The 26,679-nt window shown below is 36.3% G+C and overlaps 1 protein-coding gene across 1 annotated transcript; it reads right to left on the bottom strand.

The window, feature by feature from the left end:
- Nucleotides 1–40: 40 nt before the first annotated feature.
- On the bottom strand, nt 41–26,147 carry svilc (supervillin c). Its single transcript, XM_058769163.1, is given in 31 exon segments — nt 41–179; nt 586–741; nt 844–956; nt 1,030–1,158; nt 1,340–1,495; nt 1,847–1,980; nt 2,094–2,301; nt 2,381–2,590; nt 3,266–3,572; nt 3,757–3,907; nt 4,669–4,844; nt 4,958–5,103; nt 5,205–5,352; nt 6,373–6,509; nt 6,758–6,859; nt 7,036–7,190; nt 7,276–7,469; nt 8,137–8,211; nt 9,019–9,087; nt 9,306–9,353; nt 9,600–9,687; nt 10,148–10,342; nt 10,345–10,676; nt 11,604–11,832; nt 12,007–12,155; nt 13,193–13,254; nt 14,437–14,471; nt 15,956–16,132; nt 17,077–17,241; nt 18,406–18,910; nt 25,905–26,147. Coding segments are annotated over 30 exon segments (4,635 nt in total). The 5' UTR covers nt 18,708–18,910; nt 25,905–26,147; the 3' UTR covers nt 41–92.
- Between the last annotated feature and the right edge of the window lie 532 nt (nt 26,148–26,679).

Raw genomic sequence — 26,679 nt, 5'->3', positions numbered from 1 at the left:
CTGTACACATGAGTGCTATCAAGAACATGTCATCTTACAAACACATCTTTTAAAATGTTGCTTCTGAGTGTAGGTCACAGTGCTGCTGACACTCAGTAAAGTCCTTTACTTTTCTTCAGGTCCATTTTCTGTAAATCTGATAGACAGTTGAAGTCATTCCATGTCATTCCCAAAGCAACCTAAAACAAAAAACAGGGAAGTTACTTAAACCTCACCAGCTATATCTTTTTTTTATTATTTCTTGATATTAGTTGATATTACTTGATATTGATTGGCCAACATTGAAAGGCACACGGATTTTGTTTTCAGGTTGTATTCATAAGATATTCAGAGTTATGTTCAAGGCACTTAATAGTTAACTACACTTCCACATAGCAAAATCTATGTAAGATAAAACAGCCCTTAAACAGCATGTTCAAACTAATTTAACTGTAATTTGTTGCTTTACATGTCAGTAAAGACAATTTTAGTTTAAAAACAGTGTAAAAATAACTGATGACAATGGAAGGCTGCTATTCAGATACTTTTGAAGCTCATCTTGTGAGTCAACCGTACTATAGTTTATATTATGTTTTAGAGTTAAACCTTGAAATCATGTTGAGACAGGTAGTTCTCCAGGTGTAAAGGATCCACTCCTTCAGGTAAAGGTCTCTTCAGCAGATCCTTAAGGGGGAACTGGGTCTTATTAAGGGCAGCTAGAGCATCCTGCACCAAAGTCAGCTTTTTATGCACCGTGCAGTCCTGGAAGAAAATGCAAACAAATATTTTAATTAGATTTCAGTGTAAATCATATTCCTCTGTACATGCGAATGTATATGATGATGATGATGTGTCCTCACTCACCTGTACTTCCTGTGTCAGTCTCATCTCCCATGAAGGGAATATATTAGTAAAGGTGAGAGGCTCTGCCCCTTCATCAATAAGGTACGCCATGGGAGGCCGTATGGGATTCCTCTCTGAACACAGAACACCAACAATAACTTACAAATCAGAAACAAGGCTTTCTAATATCCATTTGCCCAGACTCACCTTTGCAGTATTGTAAAGCAGTCTCCATGGCGCACTTCTTCTCTTTGTCCCAGTGGGGGCGCTGTGAGACTGAAGATTCACAACTTTGCCATAAATACACCTCCAGATAGTTATCCAGCAGGAACAGTGCTGCCAAGAGAATGGTACAACACCACAGCAGTGTGAAAGAAAAATAATGCATATTATATTAAGATTTATTTTGTCTGTCAACTTCCTTAAGTAGTAAACACATTGCTTTAAGTGTAGTGTTAAAGACTTTTTATCTGCACTTGTGCTTCTGTGCACAGTACGTGAAACTGCTTACTCTCACCTGGATGTGGCATGGCATATAACTTCTCCTGGAGGAAGGGCATTGCTGTAATGACACTGTTCACATGGGAGGGGCTAATAATCTCCACCCCTTTGAAAGTTCCTGATTGGGCACTCAGGTGATAAAGGCGGGGGGTAAAATTAAATTTACCAGGATCTAGAAGGAAAGAAATTCATCTCTTGTGAAAAAATGGTTGCAAACGTTCACTGTATGACGAAGAGTGAAGGTCATTGCACACTGAGTCCGAAATGTTCGCGTGCGTTTTTCCGTTTTTTCATATTCCTCATCCTTTCCTATCAAATGCATGCTACGGATGCGAAAACACAGAAAATCGAAACTGATCGGAATTTTTTTTATGACTGACGAAAGTTTCGGAGGCAGTGTGTAAACGTGATTGACACAACGTGAGGTCGTATTTATTTTTTACCGTGCGGAAATTTCGTACTCAGTGTGCAATGACCTTAACACGTTCGCATGAGATTTATCATAGTTTGTTATGCATCACACCTTGTAGCATGCAGTCATATGACTTCCTGTCCTGTGGTCCAATAGCATTCCAGAAATCTGCTGGCTCTTTCCCCTCCTCCACTTCCTGGACATTCATAAAGCTGCCATTTCTCAGACTCAGCTCAGGTGGGCACCTAAACATCACATTAACCACATGAAATCAAGCACAATCTGGCAACGTGCATCTTTCATTATGGGTTTCATTTTATGGGTTTACATGATAGAGAATTGTAAAGGTCTTGCTCACATTTGTGTGAGGCGTTGGACAGTCTGCTTGGCCACCTGACGAGCTTTGCTGTGGACTTTGCAGCCATGCCACAGGTAGATCGCCCCCTGCTGGCTGTTCAACAAGATCAGTGAGCCACGAGACCTCAGACTGGAGCAGGAGCACTGTACCTCCAGCAGACTTCCCTCCACCGGGACGTCACCCCTCAGACAGAACAGACGCCAGCCTCCTGAAACACATACCAAACATATGACGTCAGATGTATTAAGTGAACCCATAGTAAGGGAGAGGATTAAATTTGACCAGACCTGTGTCTCTGCTTTGTTGTTGTCTATAAATGACCATTCCTCCCTGGAACAACTGCAGAAAACAGGGTGGCTCCTCCCCTTCTACTACGAACACCTGAGAACTACACTGATTGGTCAGTGCTGGTGACAGGTCCCGCCCACTGATATTGGAGTGCCGCCCCTTCCAAATGAAAAGAGCAGATCGCTCCTGACCTATTGCCATTTGATCCCCTGTGAAATAGTACAAAAATTAACTGACACAAACAGAAGATTGTTTATATACATTTATACAGAATAACTTACACAACTATTATAAAAATTTTCAAACTTTTCAATTTTCAAAAATGTAAATGTAAATGTAAGTTCTACAGTCTGTAAACACAGTATAGAGACAGACAGAGCGAATTAATTTATTATTATGTTTTAAAGGTTTAACAAACAAACAAAAACACAACAGTATCATTCATATTATTTTATTACTTAAAAATGTTTATATTATTAAATAATATATAATATATTATTTTATACTATACAATATATAGCCAAATACGGTTGATATTGGTTACTTTGTTAATTTAGTTGTTGATTTTAACCGATAAAGTTTACATTTATTTTTCTTGAAGTGAGCGTTGTACCTTTTCCTCAAGCAGTACTATTCTTATTATTCTAAATTCTTCTTATTATTATCATTATACTTTTATTCTTAAAAAATCATGAGAGTAGTCTAAATTAATTATTTTCAGAATTATTTCTAAATGAATTCATCATTCTATTTTAAAGCTTTAACAAAAAAATTAATAAATAAATAATATTCCCTTTGATTATATTTACACCTGGTTCGGAATCGCTGCCTTAACATATGTAGAGCCATTCAGTTTAAAAGGTCTTACCCACACATTAACTCACCTAAGGCTGTGAGGCTGTACGTCCAGCGTACAGCATATGTGCTGGCCTCATTGAACTGTCCCAAGCTCTCTGGGGAAACTTCACACTCCTCACCCTCTGAAATAAGCCACGCTTTCAATGCAAGAGCACACAACTCCGCCTGCCGGCCATCACTCAGAGTGACCGTGTCCCGTCCTCTTCGTACATCCACACCATCCAGAACAATCTGAGACACCCCTGAGAGACAGACTCCACCGAAGAGAGCTCTGGCATCACATGACCACTGCTCAGCCGACACTGGCTGGGGAGATGACTTGAGTGAGGGGGTCTGGAGAAAAGACACAAAACATTACTGAGCTAGAAAGAAAGAATATGAAATTACTTAAAAGTGAAAACCAATCACCAGAGGTGAGTAAGAATATATATAAAAAAATGTTGAGGATGATGGAATCCATATGTATAAAAGAGAAACATGACATGTTGTCATAACTCGTGTATATCAGTCTCCTCACCTTCACCTCCTCTTGTGTGGATGGAGCAATGTTATTTTTGTTCACATTTGTCTTTTCACATGAGTTAGCAAACTTCTCTTTGAACAGTATCGTCTCGTTTTGGTCAAACACACGGCCAAAAAGCGCCCAGTCTGGCCGTCCAATACCCTGCCTGAACACACAAATTAGTACATCTGTTTGTGATAACAAGTAATAGGTTATGCAACAGGGTATTCCACTGACTGCTTTCATCTTAAAACTTAAATTTGTGACCCTGGACCACAAAACCAGTCATAAGTGTCAATTTTTCGAAATTGAGATTTATATATCATCTGAAAGCTGAATAAATACGCTTTCATTGATGTATGGTTTGTTAGGATCGGACTATATTTGGCTGAGATACAACTATTTGAAAATCTGGAATCTGAGGGTGCCAAAAAAATCCAAATATTGTGAAAATCGCCTTTAAAATTGTCCAAATGAAGTTCTTAGAAATGCAATTACTAATCAAAATTGAAGTTTTGATTTAACTTAATATTCTAAAGATTTTTGGCATAAAAAAAAATAAATAAATCTATCATTTTGACCCATGCAATGTATTTTTGGCTTTTGCTACAAACATACCCGTGTTACTTAAAACTGGTTTTGTGGTCCAGGGTCACATTTTTATTCATTCAGTGGGACAAAAAATATATAAAATAGCATTATTTCAATTTTGTTTTACATAATTTATAAATTTACACAAACAAATGCAGTTTATGCAGCTCAAGTTCTGCTGTTATTCAAAAAGGGACAAAAGAGACATTAAAATTTGTCATTTAAAAAAACCTGTATTTATTTTAAAGAATGCACAACATAAGTATTTTCACTAGTCGACTTGTACACCCCACTGTAGCCAAATACATGAAAACACTCCTATTCCAGTGAACCCACTTGTGAATATAGGCACTGCCACCAGAGGGATCCAGAGGGTTGATCCTGCAGTTGCTGTAGTCATACGCTCCGTCCCAAACCTGCTGAGCCAGCTGAAGGGCCAGTTTCCTCTCGCTGGGGCCGACATCTTTCCCGTGCCACAAATAGAGCTCGCTGCCGAAGTCAAACAGCAGAGTCTGAAATGGAACAAGTACTGTCATTACATTTCACAAAATATTTAATCATGTATAATCACAAGCTGCATATGAAGTACATGTCATTCTTTAATAGTGTGGAGTGAGATCAGGACCTGAGAGGAGTTCAGAAGACTGAGCTCCGGTACGACCGCCCAGCCCTGCTCATGAGGACTGAGTCTGTCCCCCTGCAGTCTATAAATACAGTTTGACTCTGATATGGCTCTCTCATAGTGCTCATCATCATCTGCACTGTCTGGACCTGTAGAGAGAAACACACATACACAAACATACAAATGTCATTTGAGCAGTTTTGAGAAATAAAAGTGTTTATGATAGGAAATTTTCTGTTATGTCTCTTGCCTTTATACTGGGTCTGTCCCCCGAGAAGGTTCCAGAACTCTGCTGCCTGCAGGCTGTCAGTATTTACACCTTCATCCAGGTGAACAACACCTGTTGCCTGACAACCCAGATCCCTCTGGGTCACAATCACCGAAGCCATTTCAGACGCCTGGAACAAACCATTAGTCAACATCCAAGAGCTAAAGCCCATTCACAAAAAAGACAGCAATAATACTACAAAATGTTTAGAAATGCAAGATCTTAATTAAATGTAGTATTTGAGATTCACCTGAGCTTAATAATAAAATAATATTAAATTAATATTTAATAACATATTATTGTTTTATTTATTTATTTTATTTCAATAAAATAAAAGTGTATCAATAAATAACAAAACTTTCCAAGTATTTCATATCTTATTCTACACCAAAAAATAAACTGTTCAAGATGCAAAATTACTTTAATGGCTTACACAGCAATCTATGGAAGACCGTTTAACTAAATAGTGACTAAATAGAAAATAAAAATAGGTAATTGTGACTTTTAATCTCACAATTCTGACAATTCAATTTTTATCTCGCAATGGCAAGTTTACATCTTGCGATTCTGAATTTTTTTCTCAGGATATAAACTCACAATTCTGAGTTATAATGATAGATTTTTTCTCTCACAATTCTGACTTTTTTTTCTCATAATTGTGAGTTTACGTCTTGAAATTCAGACTTTTTTTCTTAGAATTGTGAGATATAAAATCTGTATAAAAGTATAAAAATTCAATTCTGAAGGGAAAAAACTATGTTCTCAGAACCACATGTTTATATCTCACAATTCTGACTTAACTCGCAATTCTGAGAAATAAAGACAGAATTGCTAGTTTATATCTCGCAGATATAAGATATAAACTCGCCATTGTGAGAAAAAGTCAGAATTTTGAGATAAAAAGTCAGAATTTTCTTTAGAATTTAGAGTTTAAATTCACAATTCTGTGTTTTTTCTAGCAATACTGACTTTATAACTTGCAATTGCAAGTTTATATCTCAAAATTCAGAGAAAAAAAGTCAGAATTGCAAGATGTAAACTTGCAATTGTGAGAAAAAGTCAGTATTTTGAGATAAAAAGTCACATTTTTATTCAGTGGCGGAAACTGGCTTCCATAGAAATCACTCTGTTTCTGTGTGAACTGATGTACCTTTTCTCTCTCAATGGTGTTGGAGAGTTTGCCAGTCCAGAGGAAGCAGTGTGAAGGTGTGACCAGCAGAAAGCAGTCGCCACTGTTAAGAGAGCGTGATACCGGCTCCACCAACCGCACCTGCACCTGCCTCCACCCTGGATGAACAGAAACATGCACAGACTACATTACCTACATTACTCTCGCATGAAACTCTCAGCATTTTATGGAATTTCCAAGTATGAAAACCTGAGAAATCAAGTGTGCTTCCACACCTAATGCAAACAATGGAATTTTACAATGCATTCTACCATTCAGTTTTGGGTCAGACTCAGTACAATTTTTTAATCAATACTTTTATTCAGCAGGAATGCATTAAAGAAGAATATTAGATACACCATCATACCTTTAATCTGGATGAGCATAAGTTTGTTGTATGGCACTGTGGGTCTGCTCCCTTTTCCAGAGGAAGAGACATCAGCCGGGGTGCAGTTAGAATTTTTCATAGCTTGAATAATAAAGTGATAAAAAACAAAAAGAAATACAATGATGTTAAATATGTTTAATGCTGTTAACACATTAGATTAATCTTGACAAAATAGTTTAATCAGCTAAACCTAAAAAATTGCCAGTGCCTCGACTAATTCAGGAAGAAAAAAATGGTTACAAATTTTAATTGTAAACCTGTATTATTCTCCATTTCACTGTTTTCTTCAGACTGCATGAAATCCTGCTGGATATCTTCTCGAGCAGCAAGAGCACGTAATGGGTTCCTTGAACCCTGGGTCCTGCGGGACGGCCGAACTGAGCGTCTGTGCTCGGCTACAGCTGAGCTCAAACTAAACACAAACAGAGCGTTAACCTGTATCTTCTCACACACTGAGAAATCCCCCACAGATATGCATGTACAGATGCTGGCTTTACATTGGTGTGTTGGTCTGACAGAGAGTGCTCAGGTCCGGCTCTGTGTCTCCTCCGGTGGTCGGACACGCTGGTAATGAAGAGGGTTCAGAGGTCATCTCAGCACCAAACATCTCACTCTCTTGGACTTCACTGGCACAAACGGTTTGTGTTTCTGTAAAGATGAGTTTGGGAGAGTCTTCCTCCTCACAGCTTGCCTAAAATAACAGACAAACTGAATTAGCTGATATTCTAATATACTTTTTGATATCCATTATTACACGTTAATGTTTGAATAGACTACTGTTCAAAAGTTGGGATTGGTAAATCCCAATGTTTTTAAAGTTTTGGAAAGAAGTCTCCTATGCTCAGCAAGGCTGCATTTATTTGAACAAATATACAATAAAATGAAATATTATAATTAAAAAAAACTGTTTTCTATGTAATTATGTATTTTAAAATATAATATATTCCTTGGATAGCAAAGCTGAATTTTCAGCATAATCCAGTCAGTGTCAGCATTCTTCAGCGTCACATGATCCTTCAGAAATCATTATAATAATTCTAATGCTGATTTTCTGCTCAAGAAACATTTTATTATTATTATTATCAATGTTAAAAACATTTGTGTAGTTGTTTATATAAAATTTCTGTGTGGAAAGCAATTTTTTCAGGATTATTTGATTAACAGAAAGTTCAAAAGAACAGTAGAAATTCTACAAATATATATATATATATATTGTAACAATGTAGGAGTCTTTATTTTTACTTTTGACCAATTTATTGCATCCTTGCTGAATAAAAGTATTAATTTCTTTCTTTTTTTTAAAAATCTGACTGACCCCAAACTTTTTAACAGTAGTTGTCTATGTATCTTAAAAATACCTTGACTCTCCCCGTCACCTGTGGTTGAGTTTGAGTGGTTGTGGAAACCTCCTGAGCTTCATAAGAAAGACTCCTCTAGAGAGGCAAAGAGAAAGAAGAAGAGTATAATAATAGCAACTGTCTAGGTCTGCTGGTCGAAGCTAAAGCAAACCAGTTACATTATTATGACATTATTATGTCAATAATAACATTATTGACAGTTAAATGTTGAAAAGGTTTTGCTCAAATGTGACCCTGGACCACAAAAGCAGTCTTAAGTCGCTGGGGTATATTTGTAGCAATAGCCAACAATACATTGTATGGGTCAAAATTATAGATTTTTTTCCAAAAATCATTAGGATATTAAGTAAAGATCATGTTCCATTAAGATATTTTGTAAATTCCCTACCGTAAATATATCAAAACTTCATTTTTGATTTGTAATATGCGTTAAAGAACTTAATTTGGACAACTTTAAAGGCAATTTTCTCAATATTTAGATTTTTTTGCACCCTCAGATTCCAGATTTTCAAATAGGTGCATCTCGGCAAAAATTGTCCGATCCTAACAAACTATATATCAATGGAAAGCTTATTTATTCAGCTTTAGGATGATGTGAAATTAAAAAAAATCGACCCTTATGAATGGTTTTGTGGTCCAAGGTCACAAATATTCAGTGGACCTTAATATGACAAGGCAGCCAAAACAAAAACATAAACACACACACACACACACACACACACACACACACATTCACGATACAATATATTGTAAAACAGATGCACCAATGTTGTGTTGAAGCAATAGCAGCTTATGAACACATTCATTCCATTCACAGTCTTATTATGAAAGTTCACAACAACTGTTTAATGTGGACAAAAAAAAAATGAAAGAAATTCTCACCTCGTTGAAAAACATCACATATTGAGGTGTGGAACTTGAACGAGAATATACAGAGGAAAACACAGGCTCCTGAGGAGAGGAGAGGAGAGGAGAGGAGAGGAGAGGAGAGGAGAGGAGAGGAGAGGAGAGGAGAGGAGAGGAGAGGAGAGGAGAGAGAGAGGAGAGGAGAGGAGAGGAGAGGAGAGGAGAGGAGAAGAGAGAAGATTGATTGATTGATTGATTGATTGATTGAATCATAAACCTGTAATGAAATCATAAACCTGTAAAAACACACATAACATTCTTACCCAGCATTGAGTTTGGGGATTAGACTCAGCTGTAGTGACGCTCTCATCCTACAGGGAGCAGTGTGGAAACCAGGGAGGAGAAAGACATGAGGAAACATTAGACTGACACCTTTGACTCACATGCTGCATGCCAGTGTACATTTGACCACAAAAACATGCTGATGCATTCATTTAATCACAAAAACAGGAATAAACCTCTTAGTCAATATGCCATATAGTTAAATTCGCTTAGATACTTTAGCTCTCTGTGAAAACACAATGGAATTATCATCCACACACATACAGTACACTAACCTGTGGCGCACTGCTTAGACTGATATTGCACTTTTCCTTAGCACTCTGCTTCTCCTCTTCTTTCTCAGTTCCTTTTGAGTCTGTCAGCCTGTGGACAAGATTTTCTCATTTAATAGGGTCAAAACACTGCAGAATTTTGTTAAAACAAAAAACTTTTTAAAAAACCCAATCCACCAAATTTGTTTAAACGCAGAAGTAACATTTTCTATGAATGTGCAATGAAAATAATAAATTAAATAATAAATAATAATATGACAATAAATACAAACACAATACAATTTGCAATATGCCACCTAAAAGGAACAAAAAACATTATAATAACTTTAAAATAACACAATTCTTCCTTTACTTAGAAATTGAGTGACTGAATTGAGTGATCTTTAAAGTCATTATGCGCATATAATGAATTCATTATGGAGTACTATATATTTATATTTTGGTAATACATTACATTTATTATGTTTAAACAAATGAATCTTAATGACCCCAAATTTTTTGAAAGGTAGTGTATATCTGAAAATACACACAAAGAGCGAAAGGGAGAGAACCTGTCGCTGATGGCTGATTCTCTGCTCTGTTCTGTGATCTGGTGGTCCTCTGATAGAGACGGACGTTCCTCAGGCTTTGGAGCAGATCTCCGTGTTCTGCCAGAGGATGCAGAGGCTTCCTTCCTTGCCCTCTGCCTCCAGGGAGCGCTGGAGAGAGGAGCTGGAGATTGATCCACAGGTGTCATATGTCTCTCTTCTATCTCCTCTCTCTCCTCTCCCTCCCATTCTGCTCCAGGCCGTGTCCGTTCAGGTTATCCCTGTCTTTGCTTTCACTCCTCCACACCACTCCCTCTGAAGAGCTCTTTTTCAAGATGCCTTTAATCTGCACTGCATTCTGGGAGTTGCTGTCTGATGCAGGCTTCAGATGGGATGATGAGGAGAGTTCAGAAGAGGAACCCCACTCCTGAGAAGAGCTCAGCCCAGAGAGATGCACTTCACTGGGCTTCAGATTGATGGACTCAGCCTGCTGTCGGTCAGAGAGGTGAGGTGCCAGATGAAGACGAGGAAGCTCAACAGGCCCTTTCTGAAGCTAAAAGTGAAAGAAAGCTTTTCAATGTCTCTGAAAGAAGGTGCCATAGAAGTTATCGTCACAAAATAAACAATTCCCAGGCTATATATAACATCAATGGAAGATTTGCAGGTGCAAAACTGCATTACTGCAAAGATCACGATTCCAATGTCCAGTATTTCTACCTTTTTAATTACTTTTATTCTAAATTAGCAATTTATAATAATTTATTATTTAACTCCTTCCCCACCGCTGACGGAATTTTTCAGCTTTCTGTGTTTTCACTGTTACATGGCAGGGAACGCTATTACACATCTTCTGAAAGAGTATGTAATCGCTGGATCAAAAAAGGCAAAAAGAACCAGGAAAAAGCGATCACATATGTAAAATAGCATGATCATCAAACATTAAACAGCATATAAATCAAAACTGCCTTATGATACTGAATGAAATGTCAGCCCAGGAAGTGGTATAAAGCTTTGGGGGTGTTGATGGATGCAATCTACTCCATCTATGTTTTGATCATCGTTCCAAATCTGATCCAGACATATTCTTTGACAAAAGCATGATTTTTCTCAGCATTTTGCATTTTTATGAAAACTACCAACATTCAAGTGTTGATAAAAAATCTATGCATGAAGCTCTTTCTTTTGACATAACTGCATGTTTAGATATTCATACATTAGGGGGCTATGTGATGGCTATGCTGGTCCACCAGCTAAACATGCACCAACCACCATAAGCCAGCATGAAAATCTGTTTTTTTCATGAGGGTCACCAGATCTAAAGCTCTTGTAACACACTGATTTGTTCAGTACACACTGTTCAGTATACACACTGACTAGATATATTTAACAGTTACTCCACAAGTAGCAAATGGAGAGGACTTCTAGTAATCACAGATATGCAGACCTATACAGTATGTTTGTGCACACCAAATACACTTACCAAATTGACCTCATCCACAGTGATGGGCTGCGTGCGGTAACGTGCCCCCTTCTGTCTGCGTCTCTCAGAGGCCTCTAAAGGGCTGCCGTCTCTTGCGGAACTCCCCACAGCACTCAATATGGGCTGAGACAGTTTGTTGAAGAGAGCCAGTTTCTCACTCATCGACAGTTTGGTGCCAGCATCATCCTCCACCTCAGGTTCAGCCTCACCTGCCTCACCCCGCTGCGGACTGGAGGAAGAATAATAGACCATTAATAAGCTCATAATCTTTCTCCTAAATACACTGCTTGTTATTAACTCTCAGAATTACTTTTTAATGTAGCAGTGGCGCTTCTGCTGTGAGTATAGTGAGAGATTGTAAGACAGATGGAGCGTTAAGCTGCAAGAAATTTGTCCTGCCTACCTCGCTGCCATCGCTGTTTCGTCAAAGGTGATTGGCTGAGTGAGTGCCCGAGGATCGTTGTTACGACGAACTCTGCGCTCATGGAAACTGTTACTGGAGCGAGGTTTGAGGAACGAGGAAGCCTCAGGTGAAGCTGTCTTCTCCAACTCCTGACAGGAACAACAATTAAATGAAAAATTAATTAATGAATGTTCATGCTATTCTTTTCCTTAAAGTAAATGTGAATGGTGACCAAGGGCCATCAAACTCAAAAAATGACCATAAAAGTGATTTCAGATTTCAGTCGTTACATTCTTGTTGGCATACACTCTAATATACTCCATTATACGTAAAACATTTTTGTGAAAATCTACTTATGTGTTCTCCAAAAGGATGCATATCATTAATCACAGATTATCATAGGTGAACAATTAGGTGAACAATTCCTGTCATTTCTGTATTGGCAAGAAAATGAAATTGCAATGCAATTTTTAATGTCTCTGGTGAAGTGGGTCAATGGCAGAATGAATAAAATAGAGCCTGGGTAGGGAAGACACAGTAACCGATGAAACCCAGTGGGTCACGCTGTAACCAAACCCTCCAGGTGTCTTATTACCACCTACAGCCCAAAGACAAAGCGAAAGAACAGAGAAGAAACAACATACTGGAGCAGAAATAGAGAGAGTACTCCAAAATGCAGAGTATAAAATGAGTGCATTCAAAATTAATAATCTAATGTTTCCTATTTTTTTTTCACAACTATATTATATTATATATTTATTATTAATTAGTATAATTATATATATATATATATATATATATATATATATATATATATATATATATATATATATATTTGATTTATTCTAAAAATAAAATAAAAACTCTTTGTATATGTTCTGAGTGTGTAATTTCTGAAAATATAAGACAATGATGCCTGACAAAACAAAATAATCATAAAAGTACTAAATACTAAAACAGCAAAAGGTGTATTTTATGGTACCGGATAAGTATAGTCTAGTATATATAATTAGCTTCTATTAAGAACAGTAAATTGGGAAGTCCCCACATGGATAAATATATACAAGGTAGGTGTGTGTGTGTGTGTGTGTGTGTGTGTGTGTGTATTCCATCCATGGCAATGACCTTTTTCTTTTCAGCCTGCAGCAGTTGCTAAAAAGATATGGTGGGCTCTTGTTTCACCTACTTTAAACAGAGACATCTTGGCAGCTACACTCATCTTGGCTCTGTCATCTGTCTTTACATCCACTGTAAGAAAAACAGCAAGCACACATTACATGTGGAAAAGGATCACCCTGCTGATTCACACACACACGCATATTTATCTACTTGAGGACATACCATAACTACTACTGTTTTTCTGGGTTGATTAAGTGAATTATAATGAATTAACTGTAACTCAATCCATCCATTAAAAGATGTTTTGCAATTTCAGAATGATTTCAAATATTATTCCTATCGTTTTTGTAATTGAGAGATTTTGTCAGATTTCACTCGGTTCTGAGGACAAATTTGTCCACAAACTATAGCTATCTAAATGCAACATGTGCATTTGATTCACCTTAGATCACGATGGCCAAATGTCTGTATGAGATCACTAAATGACTAACAAACATATCATCCGTACTCTCTCACACACTCATAAATGCATTGCTCCGTGTTTGGCCAAACTCACACACAGCCTGGCAGATGTATTCTTCACCTGTGTGTACTTCTCTTGACTGGCAGATTTACGGCTGATCTCAAACACACACACACACACACACACTTCTTCCCTCTGTTTGTAGCTTATATTTATCACTCTTTAAGCTTGCTCTAATGCAGCCTCTTAAGATTTATCCTCTCTCTGGTAATAAAACAGAGGTCATTATAACTGTTTACGACAGTATCCACTTACTCAAAATATATGCATGTGTAAAAGTGTATAAGAGCGTGTTTATGTTTTGGTTTACTATGATACCCTACACACTTCCACTATACACAGTCTCACTTTGATCCATCATTTTATTCCATCCTAAAACTAGCAGTACTATAAAAATGCTATTTTTTAATAGGTATTACATTGCATTGATACTATGTAGTGGTAGAATTACAAAACTTATGAAAGGCCCCTCAGTCTACAGTTTAACAACCGTTTACCACAAAACTCCTGCATATGTACATACTACAGTATATACACTACCGCTCAAAGTCAGTAAGAGTAAGATTCACTTCAGTATTATAGCATCATCTTTGTTTTCATCTATTTACTTTGTCACAATTATTTCTATGCAATTTAATGAGTTTTAGCTTAATTTTCTTCATCAATAATTCAAGTCAAAGCTGCTGAAAAAGTGCAATGAGCTTCTCACTTCAGGTTTTAACTTTGGAACCACATGAATTACTACTTAAATCACCTAAATTAAAAATGCAGCAATTTTAAGCACTTACTTTGTGAGGTGTCTTGATTTTCATTGTCCATTCTTCTGTGAAATAAAGACAAAAAAGAGAACTCTCAGAGTAACAGGAAGCACCAGACAATCAAACTCACACTCAAGCACTCACTCAAACCTTCTCATGCAAAGTAAAAGATACACAGAAAAAAGTGAGATGACTTCACGCCAGATCTGCTGTAACAAGTCTCTCCTGCACTACAGGCATTGTGACAGACACAGACACATCTGTGCAGGTTATAAACATGACATAATGCTAACTATTAAAACTGTGAGCTCTCACACACACCCTGTTTGATGATCCTATCAAGCACATAAGATACATGCTGAACTCATTTTCTGACTCAAAGGAAAGGACTGTGCTGACTTATGATCGCTGACATCTGTTAATATATTCCAGGTAGTTGTGATATTGAAAGGTACAATAGCACAAAAAGTCCTTTGACTTTACTCTTGAATTACTAAAATAGCAACAAACACGCCCAGCACTTTCTTGAACATTTCTTTGTTACTATGCAGTGATTCAACAAAGTGTATATATTATAAATATGTGTGTGTGTGTGGGGTAATACTTTGGTTTAGGGACCACATATCTCATTAGCATGCATGTCACTGGCATTTTGGCCGATTATAAGTGCTTATAAAGCACATATCAATGTCTTATTCTGCATGAACATATTCTACATCCCTTAATCCTAGCCAAATAAAAAAGGTAATTGCACCTTTTTATTTCACAATTCAGACTTTTTTTTTTTTTTTTTTTAATTTTGAGAACTCGCAACTCAGAATTCTGACATTTTCCTTGCAATTCTGAGTTTATATCTCCTAATTCTGACTTTTTTCTCAGAATGCTGAGTTGAACTCTGTTCTCTGAATTAAATTAAAAGTAAAAAAAGGTTGCAATTCTTTAAAAAAGACAGAACTGAGAGATATAAAGTCACAATTGCAACGAAAAAAAACTGAATTGCAAGATAAAGAGTCACAATTATCTTTTATTAAAACCATTCTTTTTTTTTATTCTGTGGCAGAAACATGTACATATACTACTGTTCAAAAGTTGGGGTTGGTGCAATTTTGTAATGTTTTTGAAATAAGTTTCTTATGCTTACCAAGATTATTTTTTACCTTTAAAACATGCACAGTAAAACCAGTAATATTGCAAAATATTCATTTGAAAATACAAAAATATTAACATTTAAAAACTATTTAAAATTAAATTTTAGTTTAAAAAACATTTATTTGATGTCTTTACTTTCACTTTTGATCAATTCAAAGCTTCCTTGATGAATAATAGTATTCATTAAAAAAAAAAAAAAAAAAAACTGGCCAAAAACTTCTAAATGGTACTGCATGTAAGCAATGATCAGAGGCATTTGCATGTACGAATGGTTTTTGTCACATCATAAAATGTTAATGACAGGCAAAACACCCAAAAAAGTTAGTTTATCTAGGTAGTAAGCAACAGCTGTAAGCACACTGCAGGTCTAAGTGGAGATCAGAGACAGTCGTCTCCATACCCGCAGCTGTCCTTTATCTCGTAGGCTGTAACGGGTTGAGTTCGAAAACGTTCACTATTTTTGCGGCTCCCTGCAGAATCCCCTGGCATGTATCGACGGGTACGCCGACGACTTCCCTCCGCAACTGGTTGAACTGCGAGGTCAAGAGTCAAGGCCACCACGCCACCATCAGTGGCGCTAATATTTGAGTAGACAGACCATAACAGATGGAGGAGAGGAAGAGTGTGGGTGTGGGTGTGGGAAGAAGAAACAGAGAAAGAAGCAATGAGTCAAAAGAAAAGATTCGAAAAGAGCTGTGCGACTCCTCACAGCACACTGAAGATAGTAGAGTGTTAGACAGAATCAATCACACTGCCCCAAAACTACAGGTGCACATTAGCATTGTGTTAGCACCACAAAATGTGCACAGAATACAATTTATTACATAAAGAGATAAGCGCCAGTGATAAAGATAAATTAAAGTGAACCCCAAAATTGAATATTTAGCATACAAGGATAAAGATCCAGCCAACAATGAATCAAATACTTAAAATATTGTTTGATATATTTAGAATTTTTAATAGTTAGAATTAATAAAAAAAAGGGTTTTAAATGTTTGAAAGTTTTTTAAAAAGTGAGAATGAAGTCTATTAATTTGTTGATTCGACCGGAGCTATTTTATATTTATATTTATAATTATATTTATATTTATATTTGTATTTATACACTACCATTCAAATTGGAGGTCAGTAAGATTCTTTTTAAAAACAGTTGTGTTGCTTAATATATTTTTAGAAACTGATATATTTTTTCAATATTTTAGAATGAATAGAAAGTTCAAATAACAGCATTTATTTGAAATAGAAGGTATACCAGTTTAATGTATCCTTGCAGAATAAAAATACTGAAAGAAAACTGACCCCAAATTTTGGAATAGTAGCATATACATTACATTAATATGGATTATATATTAAAATAAATACAGCGTTTATAGGACAATTTCAAACATATTTTAAAGTGGACACTTTATTAAAAATACTGGTGTTAGAGTTAGCGCTGGCCAAATAACTGAAAATGTTTTGCCTGGGGTAATACAAACAGAATGAAGCAGGAAATGAACACACACACTGAGGCGTCCCTACACTCTATCAGACGGAGCTGGGCTCGAGGTATGCTGTAGAAGAGCGTTCTTCAGCTGGCCTACTGATACATGAGTGTGTAACTGGGGAGTTTCAGGGGTTGAGGGCCCATGGGAGTCTGGAGAGTTTTCCCCAGCCACTGTACCAGACGAGCCCAACAAACTTTCCCTGGAAAGAGGCAGAAGACTTCAACTAGAGACAAGAACTGGAGGAAATAAAGGGTGCAAGGAAGGGACAGCTGAGAGACAAGAGGGACAGGGATGGATATAGAGAATGCTAAAAAAAATATTTAGGCCTAAATTTAAGATTTATGTTTTTGAATTGCATATAACATTTCAATCCATTTTCATTACGCAGTTTTGCCATAAAGAAACTAACTTAATTGCCATACATAAATTAAACAAATAAGATTTTTGTAATAGTACTTAGTAGTAATAGTACTAAACTGAATGTGTTTTAAATACACAATAACAAGGTTTATATATCTAACAATCTACCACATTTGAACTAACTGAATACTGCTTGTTCCAAAACTTGCCATATTTTAAGCATATTCATACTTTTCAACTGAATGAATGTAATTGTTTCCACAATAAACAGATGCATGTCGATTCTAAGCAAGTTGAATAAATGCCTTTTAAAAATATTAATTTGAATAAAATCAAACAGATTCAAATTTTTTATATTTTTAATAACAGAATATGCCTGCTTTTTGAGTACAGACATCTGACATGTTTCATTTATCTACGACTGTCAAATATGTATCACATTAAGTTTATTAGTTTGTTTATGTTAAAACAGTGTAGTTCAAATTCAAATAATTTAGGTCTAAATATTTTTAGTGCACAGGGAAATGTTGCAAAACCTAGTGGAGATCATAATATATTCAAAGCTGGAAGTCCTGTGTAATCAGCCTAAATATCAGCAGAAAATATTCCATATCTCCCTCATTGCAATTAATGCCTTGCTTAAGTCCACAGTAAAACCAGGAGTTTGTTTTAGCAAAGTAAATAAGAAAAAACTCAATAATTTTGAATTTTGGCAACACTTTAGTATAAGAACCAATTCTCGCTATTTGCTTATTAGCATGCCTATTATTAACAAAATGGGTGTTTATTCTACATCCCTAATACATCCCTAATCCCAATACCTAAACTTAACAACTACCTTACTAACTATTAATAAGCAGTATTTAAGAGTTCATTGAGGTAAAAGTCACAGTTAAATGGCGAGAATTGGACCTTAAAGTGAAGTGTGACCAAAATTAACATTAGTTGGGCTGAGAGTAATGTCACAAACCTTTGTATGGTACAAAGGCACAGGAAAGCTCACCTGTTTTGGTGTGTGTTCTCTCCACGGGCGTTCACCTCACACCCATTGGAGATCTTTGCAGGAACAGGCCTCTCTTCCAGTGGCGTTTGTCCATTCCTCCCCATCCCTCCATTCATTCCTCCCGAAACAGACTTATCCGAATAGTTGGAGTCACGGATGGCGCGTCCTTCCCTCTCTCTTCTCGACCACTTAGATGGAAGCTCCTCTTCCTGGCTGCCGTAACGTTCGGCCAACTCTCGCCGTCTCTCTGCTTTGTAGCGAGCTATCCGTTCAGCTCTGGACTCCTGGGCTACATTTTCCATTTTGTCCATATCATGAACTCACTTTGGAAGTCTGAAGTATAATTCCTGGTGTGTGATTAAGACGATATCAACACCTCAAATTGGAAAAACAAGGGTGGAGTCTCAACTGAAGAAAGTTTGGTTGATCAGAAGCTCAAATTACAGCAGGTTCCTCTAATAACGCATTTGTGTACCATCCTGAATACTTCCCCGAGGACATGGCACTGTTGAAAAACAAGTAAGAGTTCTTGATTAAAACAGAGGTATTCGTAAGTCATTCAGAGGTAAGTGTGCTCCATAATCTGCTTTGCTGAGCTCCTGTATTTGGGAAACTCCTCTTGCACTGACACTCTACACCTCTGAAGTGTAGCTCAACTCAGCAGTCTTTGAGAGCAAGCCATTCATCAGACAAGCTGATCCATCAACACCCAACACAGGTGTATTTTAGTATATTGCAGTCTCAGCAAGTTTATTGCTTTTATAATACTGCACATTTAAATCAATATCTTACAATGATTCCTACTTAAAAACAGCTTAAACAGCATACAACATTGCATAAAATGATTAAGCTAATTAATGCTTCTTAAATGTATATATGATACCTTTGAAGACCCCACTGAGCATACACTACTGTTCAAAAGCTGGGGTCGATAAGATTTTCTTCTGCTCACCAAGGCTGCATTTATTTGATCAAAAATACAGTAAAAATAGTAATATTATGTGACATTATTACAATTTAAAATAGCTGTTTTGTATTCAATTATATTTTAAAATAATTTGTAATTTAATCCTGTGATGCTGAATTTTCAGCATCAATACTCAAGTCTTCAGTGTCACATGATCCTTCAGAAATCATGCTAATATGCTGATTTGCTGCTCAAAAACATTTATTACTACTTAATATTATTGTAGAAACTGATACATTTTTTCAGTATTCTTTGATGAATGGACATTTTACATTTAGTCAAATTATAAATGTCTTTACTGTGACTTTTGATCAATTTAATTCCTTGCTGAATAAAAGCTTAAATTAAAGATTAATAATAATAATAATAATAATAATAATAGAAAATTAAAAAATATATTGTAGAAGTACACTCCTACAACCGCTAATTGTCTTTTGGAATTATTTTATTTTATTATTTTATTTTATATGTTTTGTTTTGTTTTGTTTTGTTTTATTTTATTTGTTTTTATTTTATTTGTTTTTATTTTATTTTATCAGTTTTTGTTCAGGTCAAACTAATCCCAAAGAAAAAGTTAATAATGCTTCAATACTATCAAATAAATGCTGATGGTCGGAGAAACATATTTCAAGCTGTTATCGTGCATGTTATCATTATTTATCATAAACTATCATTTGTAATTTTTTGTAAGTAAAGTATAGTAAAGACAGTCATTTCTGAGCATTTACATTTACATTTAGTCATTTTGCAGACGCTTTTATCCAAAGCGACTTACAATTGGAGCAATAACATGAGGAACCTGAAGAACAAGTGGAGCTAATGCATCTGGTCTGAAAAGAGACTGTAAGCCATCATCATGTTAGTCACACTCAGCTGTAATACATGAAATTACTCAAACAGCACCGTTCCGAACATGTCTTCCTAAATTATCATTCATCCACAGATGTGGTTACCTAGTCACCAAACTGCCATAACAACGCAAACACAGCTTTACTCATACATAAATAATGACATCATCATGTTATCACCCATACAACATGGATCTGGCATGTGGTGGATGGTCGACCCATGGGAGCCCTCCAAGAGAACTGCTGTAGGGAATGTACCATTGTGTGTGTGTGTGTGTGTGTGTGTGGAAGGCCAAACTAAAGTTAGTGATGAGACTGAACTATAATTACCCATTACTCATGTTTTAAATAAGCCCTTTGAAAGTGTTAAGAATAGTTTTGAAATGGGAATATCTAGTAATGACTGGTTACAATCTTGAAGTTTAGTCCATCAAAGAACAGTTATGAGAGAGAGTGTGTGTGTGTGTGTGTGTGTGTGTGTGTGTGTGTGTGCACGTTTTTGTGAAAAGTCAGGACATAGATTTGTATAATGACAAAGGTATGACATAGGTATTACAAGGTAAAGGTGACTTTTGAGGACATTGACCCATGTCCCCACTTTTCAAAACACTTATAAATCATACAGAGTGAGGTTTTTTTGGGGGAAGTTGAAATGCACAGTCTCCTGTAAGGGGTAGGTTTAGGTGTAGGGTTGGTGTAGGGCAATAGCACATACAGTAAGTACACTATAAAAACCATTACACCAATGGGATGTCCCCACTTTTCACAAAAAACAAACGTGTGTGTGTGTGCGCGTTTTTGTGACAAATGAGGACATAAATTTGTATAATGACAAGGGTATGACATAGGTATTACAAGAAGAAAGTGAAGTTTCAGGACATTACCCCATGTCCCCACTTTTCAAAACGCTTATAAATCACACAGAATGGAGTGTATTGAAAACCTGATATAGCACAAAGTTTCCTGTAAGGGGTAGGTTTAGATGTAGGGCAATAGCACATTCAGTTTGTACAGTATAAAAACCATTACGCCTATGAAGAGTCCCTGTAAACCACAAATGCCAGACTGAGTGTGTGTGTATATTTGTAGGGGCTCCTCTGCTCCTAAATAAGCAAACTGTAAGCATCAGCATTCTGCCAGATCCTCTCACAAATGAAACACAATAGGCCCAGTATAACAACAGCGCAGAGATCCAGCAGTACTACAGCAGAGAATGAGCTACCACTTCACTCAGCGAGCCTTATATGGTGTTTCAGGAACCCAGAGTTTGAGTTCTCAATTCTACTGAACTCATAACATGAGGAATCACAATTCTTATGACCTTCCAATATAATAGTGCTCTTCCTCCAAGAACTGAACAAGGGACTGTTTACACGACACCGTTTTCAACTAAAATTGGAAAACTTTTTATGCATTTTGCACATTCATCTACACAACAACAGTGTTTTGGGAGCCTGAAGCGCAAACATTTGAAAACGGGTTTCAAATTGCAAGTTCTTGAGAACAATATCGTTATCATCTCCATGTAAACTATGAAAACCTGAATTTGTGAAAACGGTGATGTCATTTGCATGCATATTACATGTCCAGTCTATAGGAATGCGTATGTGCGCAGGCGTTTATTGTTTCTATACAAAGTGACATTGCCACTATTTGTGGTCTGGCATGCATAATACAGCATTTTTAGTTGTTTTTGTGGAACTGAACAAGGATCATTTTGACAATGTTGTAGTCTGAACATGAAACTTTTCAAAAATACAAAGAAAAAACCTTTCCTCTTTTTGTTGGTTATAAATATTGTCATCCGTCAATAGCGGAAATCACAGGTTGATGCATTTAAAGGGATAGTTCAGTCAAATGTAAAAATTCTTTCATCATTTACTCACCCTTTTGTCATTCCAAACCTGTGCGAATCTCTTTCTTCTGTTGAGCACAAAAGAACATTGCTGGTAGCCACTGATTCCATTGTAAATAAATACTATGGAAGTCAATGGCTCCTAGCAACTTTTTGGTTTCCAACATTCTTCATAATATCTTCTTATGTACTCAACAAAGGAAAGAAACTCATACAGGTTTGGAACGACATGGGTGAGAAAATGATAACAGAATTTTCATTTTCGGGTGGAACATCTTTAACTCAATGTCGTTACAAAGTTAAATAGTAGGAGTTTGTTGTATGAGCTATATGGGGGACTGTTCAAATAGTCAAAACATATTGTTTCATTTACATACAGCTCATACCTAAAGAGCCTGTTCGGTATTGCATTAAAATTTACAATTATGCATTTGGCAAACACTTTTTTTGAGAGTTAATCCAAATCAATTTACATTGCATTCAAATTATACATTTACATTTGATCAGTTCTTGCTTTAGACCCATTGTGCCATACTCCACAGTTCAAGCTACAGGAAAGACTATTGATTGTAATTCAAGTTATAGTAAATAAACACTGATAAATGCTGTTGTCAAATCTAATCTAATAATAGCTTAAACCTCTTAAGACTCTGCATTACCGGACAGGATCTTCAGCAGCATTGCCATGTTCTTTCTACAGGGAGCATGAGAGTCATGTCTTGTCTGAGAGTGACTTGCATGAGAGGTTTAACAAGCTTAGCCATGTTATGACCCTGATAAGAGTCTCAGATCAGGAGAGCAAAGAGTGTTTTAAGCATCTATTTGTGTTAAAAAGGTCTGCTATGTGCATTTAACATCTTTGTATTCATTATCTTCTGGCTTTGATATTGCTTAAAACATTTTATTTATTTTTCCTTACTTTTACATTATGTGAGCTTTTTAAAGACATGGTTTGTAAGTAATGATGTCCCTGCACAGCATCCAGCAGTGAGCAACCAAACAAAGCTGTTACACTAGAGACAGAGCGAGTCACGTGAGAGGGAGTTTGAGGATACGGGCAGGAAAGGCACTGTAGTGGCCGGTTGACGTTTGGGATCAGTTAGACTCATCAGTCCTTAATCCAGTAACTCTATCTGGCATGGACATGTGCTGAGCACAGACATATGCAAACAAACACACACACACACATAGACAGCAGTGTTCACGATTGACCAGTCACGACCGAGGTATTCTCAGCACATGCTACTTATCTTGCTTAATAGCCGCTGGATTAATTGTACTACAGCTAGCTTATGGAAGGTGTGCTTTCTGAATTTCTGGCTGATTCACAACAATCCAGCTGCATTTAGATTGTTAAATCTCATTAAAATAATAAGAGTCCAAGGCTTGTGCCAGGAAAAACAAGTAATACAAGATGCATTTGAGATCGTCAGACATCAATTAATTGCCAAAGCCAAAGGGTATGTATTCAAACAGCAGGTGAGATTCGGTATGATACACATTGTAAGATCAGCTTTAAATTTTTGTTTTATTTCTGCTTTTTGTCACAATAATACTGAACCAGGCTACAAAAATAAATATTTATGAATATCCATGATAATAACAATAATTATTATTATTATCAATAATAATAATAATAATAACAAAAATTGTTACAATATTGTTTAATAGTATATTACCAAAATAATTTGTTGCAATAATTAAATTATATATTTATCTGAAAATTAATGACTGTTATGTTAGACAATTCACTGTTTTAGAGTAATATCAGACAAGCAAGAGTGTGTTATGGCCAAAAAGTCAGGATCTTACATTGCAAATTTAAAAGATATGTCCAAGCTTCCATTACTAATTCGAAAACATCACGTTAGAACTAGCAATGACAGCTTTCACACAGAACACGCTGCTTTTCCATTTATGCAAGCATTCTAAAAGAGCAATGCTAAAAAGTTTTACTTTTTAAAATCATATTTTTAGACTTTGTTTTTTTATTACATTACTCTGTCTTGTGTTTCTAAACTGTGTTAATGGCATCTACAAGGCAAAACAGCAAACGGTAAACAGTTCAATAAATAAGAAGTGTTATTACTTAGCTTACATTTAACGCAAATAATTGCCAGTTTATCTGTTCAATGCTTTTCCGACCAAAAAGGCCACAGCAGATCGGTTTCAAAATACGGTAGTGTATTTTTCCTGAATGATTTGGTGTTTTTGAACAAATCAGTTGAGTTAATGATTTAAAGACTCATTCGGTTTGTTTCATTTGAACGCCACCTATAGTCACTTACTAGTGTGTATGTGTGCTTGAATACTTGTGTATAATGACACTTCCTGTGTCATTGTAAACCAAATGGCTGGAAAAAAAAGAAAGATTGCATGACTATTTTAAAGACTCTGTTTGCAATAAGACATACTACTACAAGACACATCCTATTACACGTCGTTCTGCTCTGTTACATCACAAGGATTCAGAGTAGAGCAAGTTCACGGACTTACAGCTACAATCATGATGGGATTCCAGCATTTCTAGCCCCCATCCTGAGCTATGATCAGGTAATGCAATGTCATGGTTATATTTAACAACATCATGACAGACATAGTAATAGTCTTAAGACAAGCGGTAAACAGTACAATGTTTAAGATGCTAACCAGGAACAGAACGAACATAACATATAAACAAATAGTGGCAGTGGATGACAGAAATGACATAGCTTTTGACCTTGGTTATACTCACACAACACACAGGTCACACAAGCTAGACAAGTCGTAACCCTAACACACACACACACACACACACAGACATGAAGACTAACTGACTCATAACCTCACTGCAGGCCAGGAAGAAAGAAATTCAAATTTTCCCATTGCGTTCATTATCCTTGATTAGTAATTGTCACCCACAACTTAATAATAATAATAATAATAATAATAACAACCTGTAAGAGTTTATTTAAAGTCTGTGCATATAAGGTATTACAGAGGTATTCATAAGATTTTATAATACACATTATAATTCAATGCATTTAAACATCTGCAGACAATATCTATTCTATGCCTTTGGGTATAGTGATATAAAAGCTGGATGCTGATTATGTTCTATAATACTCTGTATAGGTACAACAATTAATAGTGAAGTATTAAAACATACTACTGCACTATAATCTTTAGTTCCATGTATTCATTAAAAATATACAACTCAAGATGTATTATAAAGCATTGCGGCATTATGCATGCAGAATGCATTTATATGCATTGTATAGCCTATAAAACTTCAGGTAGCCTAATGTGTTACTTTAATCACTTATGACAGTCATCATACTGCTTATCAGGTCCTGGTGAGAAAATGCAGACGACCACAATATGAAAATAATGCTCAGCATAGACAAATGATTCTGCTAAATCAACAAATGTCTAAGTCATTTGAATTTGCAGTAGCGTACATTTATAGATAGTGCTGTAAGAAACTCGATGAAGTGAGTTACTGAGTTTGAGGTGTACAGGTGCGTTTGCTGCGCTGAAAATAGGTACAAGTAAGCAGATATCTAGTGAGCAGGACAGCGAAGCACATATAACATGTCACTCATTTTATACAGTAAAGATCCGCAACACAATAAAAGCTCATGGTCTGCAAGCTAAATCCAGCGCGCGACTTCATTACACGAGAAAGACACTACTGAACCGTTCAGCATGGACTGTCAAAGAAACTTTATGAAATGAACTCGAAAGCTGATCGTTTTGTCGTTTCACAACGATAAAAAACCTGACTGTTGTTATTCTTAAAAATCGTGATAAATGTAACGGCAGAAATGAATGAATGCAGGCTACTTACTCGGTCTGGGTGGATCAGCTGTGCGCTCGGATCAGCTCTGACAGCTTCACACACACCACCCCAATGGCCAATGAGAAAGTGTGAAAAGCCCTTTTAGGGTGTGTGTGTGTGTGTGTGTGTGTGTGTGTGTGTGAGAGAGAGAGAGAGAGAGAGAGAGAGAGAGAGAGAGAGAGAGAGATAAAAATACCCCCATGACTAGGGCAACATTCCATTCTAAGGGGCAACAGCTCAGTTTATTAAACAGCTACTTTTGGTCGCACTGAGTTTTTCCCCCCTTGCTAATTAAAGTTTTTGACATGAGGAATCATATAAAGCCGCTGTGTTCTACATGCAGCGGGTCGCCCCCTCATGGTCGCCATGTTGACATCACATTCTAATAAATAATAACGAAAAAAACAAATTTGTTAGTAAACAAACTAATAAATCCAGGCGACATGTCAGTAAATGCAAAACCACTGGTACTACTGAGGTGAACAAGTGTCAGCTAAACATTAACAGAAATTTTTAGTGGACTTTTCATTTTAAACTGGAAAAATTCAGCGTAAATAATTAATGAACTCGCTGACCCCTCTGCATTAGATTTCTTTGGAATAGCAGATATGTCATTCCTTGTGATTGAACCAATTTATGGTCATGTGTTATTGTATTAAAAAAAAAAAAAAAAAATCATATGCAATTATACTTTGGCATGACTGCCTCCCAGTGGCCAACTTCCATAACTGTGGTCAGCAAGACACTTTGTGGTCATCTTAGCTCTTTACTAACAGCATTCGAT

The sequence above is a fragment of the Onychostoma macrolepis genome, chromosome 03 (assembly GCF_012432095.1).
Source record: "Onychostoma macrolepis isolate SWU-2019 chromosome 03, ASM1243209v1, whole genome shotgun sequence".
Taxonomy (NCBI): Eukaryota; Metazoa; Chordata; class Actinopteri; order Cypriniformes; family Cyprinidae; genus Onychostoma; species Onychostoma macrolepis.
This window is presented reverse-complemented; position numbering and strand designations above follow the sequence as displayed.